The sequence below is a fragment of the Mizuhopecten yessoensis genome, unplaced genomic scaffold (genome assembly GCF_002113885.1).
Source record: "Mizuhopecten yessoensis strain PY_sf001 unplaced genomic scaffold, ASM211388v2 scaffold10317, whole genome shotgun sequence".
Lineage (NCBI taxonomy): Eukaryota > Metazoa > Mollusca > Bivalvia > Pectinida > Pectinidae > Mizuhopecten > Mizuhopecten yessoensis.
In genome coordinates, this window is record NW_018408486.1 from 299,924 (window position 1) to 310,781 (window position 10,858).

General features: G+C 35.1%; 1 protein-coding gene across 4 annotated transcripts in view; it reads right to left on the reverse strand.

Annotated features, from left to right (window-relative positions):
* Window positions 1-387: 387 nt before the first annotated feature.
* Window positions 388-10,858, reverse strand: part of LOC110460094 (insulin-like growth factor 2 mRNA-binding protein 2) — a 21,806-nt gene continuing 11,335 nt past the window's right edge. For all 4 annotated transcript variants that reach the window (XM_021512812.1, XM_021512810.1, XM_021512811.1 and 1 more), the window contains 4 exons: window positions 9,749-9,925; window positions 8,992-9,093; window positions 3,861-3,992; window positions 388-3,435 (listed from right to left, as the gene is read on the reverse strand). In XM_021512812.1, coding sequence (XP_021368487.1) covers window positions 3,217-3,435; window positions 3,861-3,992; window positions 8,992-9,093; window positions 9,749-9,925 — 630 coding nt within the window. In that variant the 3' untranslated portion in view covers window positions 388-3,216. The remainder of the gene's footprint in view (window positions 3,436-3,860; window positions 3,993-8,991; window positions 9,094-9,748; window positions 9,926-10,858) is intronic.

Below are 10,858 nucleotides of genomic sequence, written 5' to 3' on the forward strand. Positions count from 1 at the left end.
GTCGATCTGTTCAACGTGTCTACTTCAAACAAGTCATTTTAAAGGAAACTTGTCCAAACGCTGGGAAAAATTCCATTTTATATGAGCCACTATATTGATGAACCAATATCTTTTTGTACAACATTCATTTGTATGAAAAGATGGTATACGTAGAATGTTTAAACTATTTACAGGTAGCCAGTATCAAAGTATGTCACACCGACAAATATGCGTCAATCCCTCAATGCAACACCAAAACTGCTGTACTTTTAGGATTACAGGAATGTGCAGAAAGATTTTTTTTTTCTATCTTTCATAGCAACAATATTTTCATGATAAATTTGGTTCATCAAAATCTGTGGAACACACCATGCAAGTACAGTGAAATGAACACACAAAAACAATTAATAAACTAGAATACTTTTTAATCTTCCTGGTAGAAAAGGGAGACAAACAGAAGTTATATTGCAAAATGACAAGAACAGATACAGCAGTGTTAGATCCACTTGTTTATGTCTGTCCCCGTCAGTCAGTCTGCTACAGTGCGCTGGTCATACCTTTCCTTGCATCGGCACGCACCTGAACATGCGTACCGGGCCTGCCTAGCATCAGTATTGATTAGCAGATAGTGAAGTTAATTCTGTTGTGAGGTCAACAGTCATCCCTGTCATGTTGTTATAAGGTAAGAAGATTTAACATCTTATCATGTACACAAAACATCTCGGCAAAGGAGAAAAGAAAAACGTGAGAACCGAAAACTGGATACATCACATGCAATACTGCTCTCTATGTACCAAAGTCTGCATAATGAAAACAGATCAACTCAAAAAAGTTCTCAAAAATTTAACTATACATTTGACAATAATTATTCGTGTATAGTGGCGCAAAAAAAAACAACTTCTATTGGTATTTTCCATATTTCATACTAAGCAGAAACTACAGTCATAAAAGGTTATATGATTTGACAATGTCTACATTGCATATTACGTCATCAACAAAGAAATGCCCGGTCAAAGCTGGCGAGGCGAGCCAAGTCTTGAACATCACAAACACATACAATTTAAAGTGGTAAAATGGTAATGCAAATCAATCCTCGTGGGTAATGAGGTAGTTGACATGAACTGTGTGCCCTGTCTGGCGTGGCCGTCTTCATCATAGAAACACCAAGCTAGAATGCTGCTCTATAAATGCCCGCAACTTCTGCACCTCACAGTTTGTGACTAACTAGGCAAATGGGTTATATATATCCGTACTGGCCACACCATAGCAGTCACAATGGTACGAAAAATTACGGGCATTTCGTGGAATAGTTCATTTTGTATATCAGTTCTACTTATCAACAGGTTGGCTTAATTTTTTTAAGATTTGACCAAAAAAAAAAGAAGTCATCTTGCTATACGGGTACATGTATAAAAGGGGTGGGGGGGGGGAATCAGTGGTTGGAGAGTGGTCACAAAAGGGTACATAAAAAAGGTTATATAAGTACACAGGGTCCAAGACTTGGCTCTTTGCAATAGTGTAATATCCATACTAAAATGAAACAGGTATTATATAATTGACAACAATTCACTCTGAATGAAAACTAGCACAATATTTTATAACCCAACTACCATAAATGGTAAAAACAGTGAACTTCAAACATTGACTTTACTCTTGAAGATTTTAAACACAAAATTGTGAAAACAAAAAGTTTACGGATGTCAAATATTTTTTTTTGCAGTCATTTCAATTTTTTTTTGTTTTTTAAATATTTTTACCTAAATTTGAATCACCAACTGTTACACATATAACATCATTCAATATTAATTTACCACCTTCTGCACATATCATTTGCAAGAATTTAATTCAACAACGAAAAGGAAAAAAAATTGATAAGATACAAAATGCTTCAATGTATATTATATATAGATCGGTTTTTACACGAGATGTCAATTTATAAATGATTGTTTTGACAATACATACACGTTGGTAAAAACAAAAACAAAAAATGGATGAATTTTTGCTAAATCTTTCCATATCTAGATGTAGTTATCAAGTGTCCACATTATCTCCCGTGATATTAGGACCAGGTGATGACAGGTATCCTTTAACGATGCAATTCGCTTGCATGTTGTCTATTTGAACCTTTCAAGAAAAGGCATCAAAATGGTACTGCCATCTTTTGAATTAAGTTGAAATTACTTGGAGGAAATATCTTGCAGAGGGGGGGAAATGATCATTACTTGCCCCTGCTCTTCAATTTATACCCCACACGAGGGGACTCGCAATATATCAATAGTATCCGTATTATTATCCCTGCCCTTTTAAATCATAACTTAAAATCTCTATTGGAAAAAGAAATTGGTTACGACATGTTTAATTACAAGTTGAGGAGGACCTATATTTGCAGCATGCAAGTTCATTATAGCTTAATACTGAAATGCCCATTTCCATTTTGTCCACTTTCCCAGAGTGTGTGCCTGGCTGCCTCGCTCCCAACGAGTATTTATAGCACTGAGAACAATATAACAACAGACGGAGAGATGCAACGCCCAGGCTGCTGTGACCTTCATCACATATAACTAAACATTGCGCTCTCCGATAAAACATTTGGAAGCGAAGAAGTCAAGCAGACACTTAAAAATATATAATGAACAATCAATATGCGGGCAAAACGTTTTTGAGACCTGATTTAGAATTGGCTTAATTGCTGAAAGTGGTTCAGTTTTTGTTATTTTTTTTTCTATTTTCCTCTTTAATAATATTAATCGGACAAATAAAAATGCCCATATTAAACAGGTCATAAAAATTCTAACAAAAAATCCTCAACAAGTATCAAAAATAAATTTTATTACAAAAAAAGACCATAGCATATTTGAAAACATCAACAATGGTCTAAAATTTGTTCCAACTTAATACACTAGGTATAATAAATATATCTCTCTCATCCTACCGCAAACCTCCAAGTTGGTCACACGAAATACCCACTCATTTCTGAGCAAGAAAAGATCTAATAGAATGCAGTGAATTATTTTGATGCCTTTGACATAACAAAGGACGTTTGGGTAACCCATGTCAAAACATTTGACATGAAACACTGGGAGAGAATGAGAGCAGCTTAAAGGACTTTTTTTTAAGATCAAGATAAAAAGTAAGGAAAGAATTTGATCATTTCGCAGCCAACTTGTTCTGGTGTTACACATTTCCTGTCCCGACCCCGATGGTCTGGGGTCAAAGTTCACTCCTGAGCAGCTCCGCTTACATCTGTTGTTTGCCATTCTGCTCTCGCTGACTAGGCCTGCGTTTTGGTGGAATTGACGAGTTGGATACTAGCTGCCGTACACGTCGCTGGGCTGCCTGCATGGCTTGGAAATGGCCGATGATGGAGACGGGCACCTCACCATCTTCCGAGGGATTTTGATTGTTAAGTTCTGGCAGGTTAACAATAGCACCACTTACTCGCTGTATCTCACGGACCTGTGAACAAAGTCCAATGGCAGGTTAAGTTACTTGCTGCAGCTCACAGACAGTGACCAAAACAGTACACAGTTTAACTAGTGTGGCTGAATGATGAAGCATCAACAGCAGCATTGTACATCTCATTTAGATCGGTACAAGTCCAAATATTGGAAATTAAATTTAAATCTGAAGTTATTGAAACTTTCGACTGCCTAACGTGTCGATCAAGTTTTCCTTTTGCATGCTTGGCAGTATTAGCCAGAGAAAAATGCAACTTTCCATAGACAAAACCTGCAGTTTCCTAAGTTTTAAAGTGGTAAAATTTCTATGAGCACGCTTCTCAAAGTTTTTATTGAAAATATAGCATTTTTCAAAGCCGAAACGTCTTTACATTATATAGCCATGTTCTACATGACACTTCGCAATATCTTGAATCAACTTACATTTTGACCTCCCTTTCCAATTATACGTCCTATCATGCCCTTTGGTACCATGATTTCTGATCTCAGGTGAACGTCCTCCATTCTTGAAAAGCCTCCCTCCTTCTTGATGCGGTCGAAAATCTGAAAATGTGCCTACAACAACAAAAAATATAGTAAGAACAATATAGTTTGGGTATTTTCCTGACAATAGACTTCGAGATAAAACTCCAGATCAGTTTTGGGTCCCCTCCCAATCAAGACAAAACCAAAATCTTGATTTTTAGACAAAATTTCATATTCTTCTAGCAGAACATAATTTAAAAGATTCTAGTCCCTCCTTTTTTGCTTAAAGTACTTCACATCAAGTAGAATATCAGACATCCTCCTTTCTTTAAAAGATTATCTTGATGTTTCAATATGCTAGCATCAAATTTAACCCTTAAGCTGCTACATTGATTTCTATGTAAAGGGATGCCACTGCTGAATTTATTATTGAAATATAAATTAATTTCCTTAATTTTTCAAATGTGCATAACTTGAACAATATTTGTTATATATATGTGAATAAAAGTTTTAGGAAAATTGTTCGTTATTGTCTCTAGTTTATATTAACATTTTCGATTCTAAAGTTGCTTCAGTATTTACCTGAACAGGTGGTAATAAAGGTAAGAAAAGGTGAAACTTTTAATTAACCTGTTTACTGATCAAAACCCTACAGACAGAGCGCCACTAGTGTCGTGCACAACACTGACGGCCAGACTTTTCGAAACCACTATTGTGGTGCGTAGCAGCGTAAGGGTTAAATTGTGGATGTTGGTAATTGCCTCGAAAACTCTGGAAAAACCCGGTCATCAAATGGTCAACTCTAACTCCTGTTTTTTCCAAATATGTTGTGTAATAATTATTGGATTAGTTGGAATGTGGCTTCAGACTGGGGCGGTAGTTGTACTGTCACCACAGTTAAACTGTTCCAATGTTCCAATCATCATATACCACTATTATAAAGTATATTTATTTCAGACTAATCAGCAATAATGGAAGAAAAGTGTAGTTTGACATTGCAAAAAGATTACATCCACTTTGATCTTGAGGGTGTTAGTAATACCCTTCCCAAAACCCTGCCTCCCAATATTCTCATCCAAGCTTTGTTTAAAGAATCTTTTATTTTATCACATGGGTAATGGTTCATTCATTATTTTCCACTGCAATCTATTTCACAGGATAACCACACACTTGAAATAAAGTTATGCTTATTGCAAAGAACTATAATATATATATAGTACTGATTTCTAGTGTCAACAGAATATATTTTTTCATCTAAATACAACTCAATTTAGAGTGTCTTAAAATGCTTGTACATATATATGGTGATATCTTGTTTCAACATCATGGGATCTTGCAAAAAAGAAACCAGCAATTTCTCTACTTTCTTTCCACATGGGTCTGTGCCCGTTGATTTGGGAAAATATCTCGCACATACAAGGCCCCAAATTAACCTTAATTTTTTTACTGGAAACCTATACTTAATCCATCAATTCGGCCATGAAATATGTGGCTTCAGACTGGGGCGGTAATTGTACTGTCAACACAGTTAAACTGTTCCAAGGTTCCAATCATCATATACCACTATTATGTAGTATCAGATCAATAATATATTTACTTCTGGCTTATCAGCAATAATTGACATTTCTTACTGTTCTAGATTATTTTTTCTTTTAATATTAATTTTAATTATTAACATCACTTTTGCGAACAAGTCACAAACATCATAAATTTGACACAAGGTCGAGGTAGAAGTTAAAATATCTTATTTTAATTTTTCATATTTCAGTTCATGTACAGAATTACAAATTTCCCTATTCATCAAGTATGCCAATGATTCGTTACAAAGGAAATGGATGGGTGGAAACTGGGGTGTTCAATTTCATATTAAAGAGTACTACTAGCTCAAAATTAGATTTGAACAAATGAAACTTAAATTTGATTAAAACTGAAAACTATCCATTAGTCAAGTCCAGAGAAATTTCACTTTAAATGATGATTTTGAACATGTGGCTTCAGACTGGGGCGGTAGTTGTACGGTCAACACAGTTAAAACTGTTCCAATGTTCCAATCATCATATACCACTTTATATAGGAATTTTTAAAGTTAACAGTATCAACACATGCTAACAAGACACCAGCATCATAAATTTGACACAAAGCCTGAGTTGGGAATCTAAATCTTCTGTTAAGCTTTCATATTTAAGGAAACAGATGGGTGGAAAACTGGGGTGTTCAATTTCATATTTAGAGTTCTACTAGCCCAAAGGTAGATTTGAACAAATGAAACTAGACAGACTTATATTTTCTTATTACTGGAAATTTTCCAAAGGTCCAAATTCCTTTTTAACGATGATTTTGAACCCGTGGCTTCAGACTGGGGCGGTAGTTGAACTGTCAACACAGTTAAAACTGTTCCAAGGTTCCAATCATCATATACCACTATTATTTAGTATCGGATTAATGTAATTTACTTCTAGCTAAACAGCAATAACTGACATGTTGTATTGTTCCAGATGCTTTCTTTTAGTAAGAATTTTAAATGTTAAAAATATACTTTTTGCAAACAAGTCAACTATATCATAAATTTGACACAAGGCCCGAGGTCAGGGGTTGAAATCTCTGCCTCTGGTTAAGCTTTCGTATTTCAGTTTGTGTACTGAATTATTAATTTCCTAATTCACCAAGTATGCCAATGATTCGTTGCAAAGGAAATGGATGGGTGGAAAACTGGGGTGTTCAATTTCATATTGAGAGTACATGTACTACTGGCCGAAAGGTAGATTTGGACAATTGATACTAGACAGACTTATATTTTCTTATTACTGGAAATTTTCCATGGGTCCAAATTTCCTTTTTACGATGATTTTGAACCCGTGGCTTCAGACTGGGGCGGTAATTGTACTGTCAACACAGTTAAACTGTTCCAAGGTTCCAATCATCATATACCACTATTATTAAGTATATTAACTTCTGGCTAATCAGTAATAATTGACATGTTGTATTGTTCCAGAAACTTTCTTTTAACTTTCTTTTAATAGGAATTTTTAAATGTTAATATAATTTTTGCAAACAAATCAACTATATCATAAATTTGACACAAGGCACAAGGTCGGGGTTGAAATCTCTGGTAAGCATTCGTGTTTTAGTTTGTATACAGAATTATTAATTTCCCAATTCACTCAGTATGCCAATGATTCGTTACAAAGGAAATGGAAGGGTGGAAAACTGGGGTGTTCAATTTCATATTTAAAGTACTACTAGCTCAAAAGTAGATTTGAACAAATGAAACTTATATTTAGTTAAAACTGAAAACTTCCCATTAGTCCAGTCCAGAGGAATTTCTCATTTAAATGATGATTTTGAACATCAGGCTTCAGACTGGGGCGGTAGTTGTACTGTCACCACAGTTAAACTGTTCCAATGTTCCAATCATCATATACCACTATTATTTAGTATCGGATTAATGTAATTTATTTCTAGCTAAACAGCAATAACTGACATGTTGTATTGATCTAGATGCTTTCTTTTAGTAAGAATTTTAAATGTTAATAATATACTTTTTGCAAACAGGTCAACTATATCATAAATTTGACACAAGGCCCAAGGGCGGGGTTTTAATCTCTGGTTAAGCTTTCGTATTTCAGTTTGTGTACTGAATTATTAATTTCCTAATTCACCAAGTATGCCAATGATTCGTTACAAAGGAAATGGATGAGTGGAAAACTGGGGTGTTCGATTTCATATTGAGAGTACATGTACAACTGGCCGAAAGGTAGATTTGGACAATTGATACTAGACAGACTTATATTTTCTTATTACTGGAAATTTTCCATGGGTCCAAATTTCCTTTTTACGATGATTTTGAACCCGTGGCTTCAGACTGGGGCGGTAATTGTACTGTCAACACAGTTAAACTGTTCCAAGGTTCCAATCATCATATACCATCATTATTAAGTATATTAACTTCTGGCTTTTCAGTAATAACTGACACGTTGTATAGTTCCAGATACTTTCTAATTATAGGAATTTTTAAAGTTGATAATAAATTTTTGCAAACAAGTCAACTATATCATAAATTTGACACAAGGTCAGGGTTTTAATCTCTGGTTAAGCATTCGTGTTTTAGTTTGTATACAGAATTATTAATTTCCCAATTCACTCAGTATGCCAATGATTCGTTACAAAGGAAATGGAAGGGTGGAAAACTGGGGTGTTCAATTTCATATTTAAAGTACTACTAGCTCAAAAGTAGATTTGAACAAGTGAAACTTGTATTTGATTAAAACTGAAATTTTTCCATTAGTCCAGTCCAGAGGAATTTCTCATTTAAATGATGATTTTGAACCCGTGGCTTCAGACTGGGGCGGTAGTTGTACTGTCAACACAGTTAAAACTGTTCCAATGTTCCAATCATCATATACCACTATTATTTAGTATCGGATTAATGTAATTTACTTCTAGCTAAACAGCAATAACTGACATGTTGTATTGTTCTAGATGCTTTCTTTTAGTAAGAATTTTAAATGTTAATAATATACTTTTTGCAAACAGGTAAACTATATCATAAATTTGACACAAGGCCCAAGGTCGGGGTTTTAATCTCTGGTTAAGTTTTCGTATTTCAGTTTGTATACAGAAATATTAATTTCCTAATTCACTAAGTATGCCAATGGTTCATTACAAAGGAAACAGATGGGTGGAAAACTGAGGTGTTCAATTTCATGTTTAGAGTACAACTGGCCGGAAGGTAGATTTTGACAAATGATACTAGACAGACTAGATTTTATTTTTTAATTTCCCCCATTAGTCCAGTCCAAAGGTATTACTTTTAACGGTGATTTCAAACATGTGGCTTCAGACTGGGGCGGTATTATTAATGTCACCACAGGGAACTGTTCACTATTTCCAATCACCATTCAACAAACAAATCACCAGTTATATAAAATGTAACAAGTTAATTTAAATTATCAATTGCCATATGATTTTTTCCTGTTTAGTTTTAGTCTACCATTATACATTATAGATGGGTCTTATTTCCAAACTATAAATTCTGGCAGAGTCCTCATCTCTCTTCAGCTTTGGTTTGCTAGCATGCCACATTTCCTACCTGAAACTGGGCTTCCGGAGATCCTGTGACGATACAACGCCTCTCTTGGATATTTTGCCCATTCCTCTCACCATTGGGCTCCTTTGAGCTCGGCTGGATAATCTAAACGATATCATGAGACAAGAGTTAAAACATTTTTAGTAGTCATTCTACACGGACACTTCATAATTGGCCTCCTCCTAGCTTGGTTAGGTAAACTGGGTTAAAATTGGGTAAAATTACTGATTTTCTTAACTGAACTCTTACTCCAAATTAATACCTTTTAAACTGAATCGAAATAGTAAAGTCTAAATGGCTGTTGATCACGGCACGATAATTTTGAAATTATTTTATAGGAACTTTATGTTTGGTTTTCTATTTTGCCACAATCAAAATGTCCTTCATATCCTGGATGGGGGGCTACGAGGCCAGCACTCAGGTTTTATAGACACAGTATTTATTTCATTTTAGTTAATATTAATTAATAGTGTTAAATAGGAAAAGTTATAGCAAAAGCAGGGACACTCTCCTGCAATATACCTATGTTGATGTCCCAGGAAAGTTTGGAGAGTATCAACATGCAATGTATCTGTATTTTAAATAATTTTTCCAAAGGAATATTCCTATTCATCAGTCAAACAATACTGTTTTTATGTAATTTTTACAAACCCAAAAGACTAGTTAGATTAACTGATTCACTAGTCCTTGCTGAAATCTACTATTTTGTCTCTAAACCTGCATTTGAATTCCCAAACTGGCCATCTATTTATCAATATACCTTGACTCTTGCTCCTGTAGACTTGCTGATATCCTTGATATTGGCACCCTTGCTACCGATTATTGACCCGACAGTGTTCTCTGGGACGTATAGGTATGTCACCTCCAGTTCTGGGGGTGGCATGGGTGGTGCACCGCCTCCGTAGGCCATATTTCCAGGGTAGTAGCCCTCTTGCTGCTGAAAAATTGCAAGGAAACGTCTCATGGATGTTTTGCATCCAACAAAATACAAACCCAATGAAAACAATCATATCAATACATACCATTTTTAAATTGATACAGATTATTTCCATAAACTTAATACCACTTCACATTTTACATTTTTTTTTAGAATTGATAATACTTTCTGGAATATCTTCCCAACAAATGCAACAGCCTGATAAGGGAATGGTCCTAAGTAGTGTTTTTCTGATAATAAGTACAGACAAGTGTGCATGTACATATATAATAATATATGGCAACGACGATGCCAGGGGTTGACACTAACTTTTAATAGGTGGTGGACCGCAGGTCCACCTGCTCTCTTGATCTGGTGGACCTGGTTAATTTCTGGTGGACCTGAATAATATTCTCAGATCTGGGGCGCCATGCGCCCCGGTCGAGCGTAGCGAGGAGTGGGGGGTGGGTTCGGGAGGGGGTACCCCCCTCCTGAATAAGAGGGGGGTACGGGGGTCCTCCCCCGAAATTTTTTAAAAGCTAGATGCAAAATCCTGGCATCTGAGGGTTTTAAACAAATAATGAAGGTTTTTTAATTTTCTGTAAAATACTTGTTTTTTCTCCTTATTTTTTATTTTTTTCCATTTATGAACAAGTTTTAGTAAATGACACAGAAACATGAAACAATTTTCTCCTTGTTTATTATTTTTTACATAGCTCCCATCCAAAGGTGTTTGAAATTCTGACTGTAAATTGAGATAAAGATCATATGAAAAAATAAGGATAAAATAATATACTTTTTTATAGTATTATACCTTTTTTATATGATCTTTATCTCAATATACAGTCAGAATGTTAAAATCATTTGCCCCAACAGTAATCTTTACGTATTTTGTTGCACCTCTATTCAATCCTTCCTGGACATTTCGGAAAGATCTTCTGAGTGCAGCATACC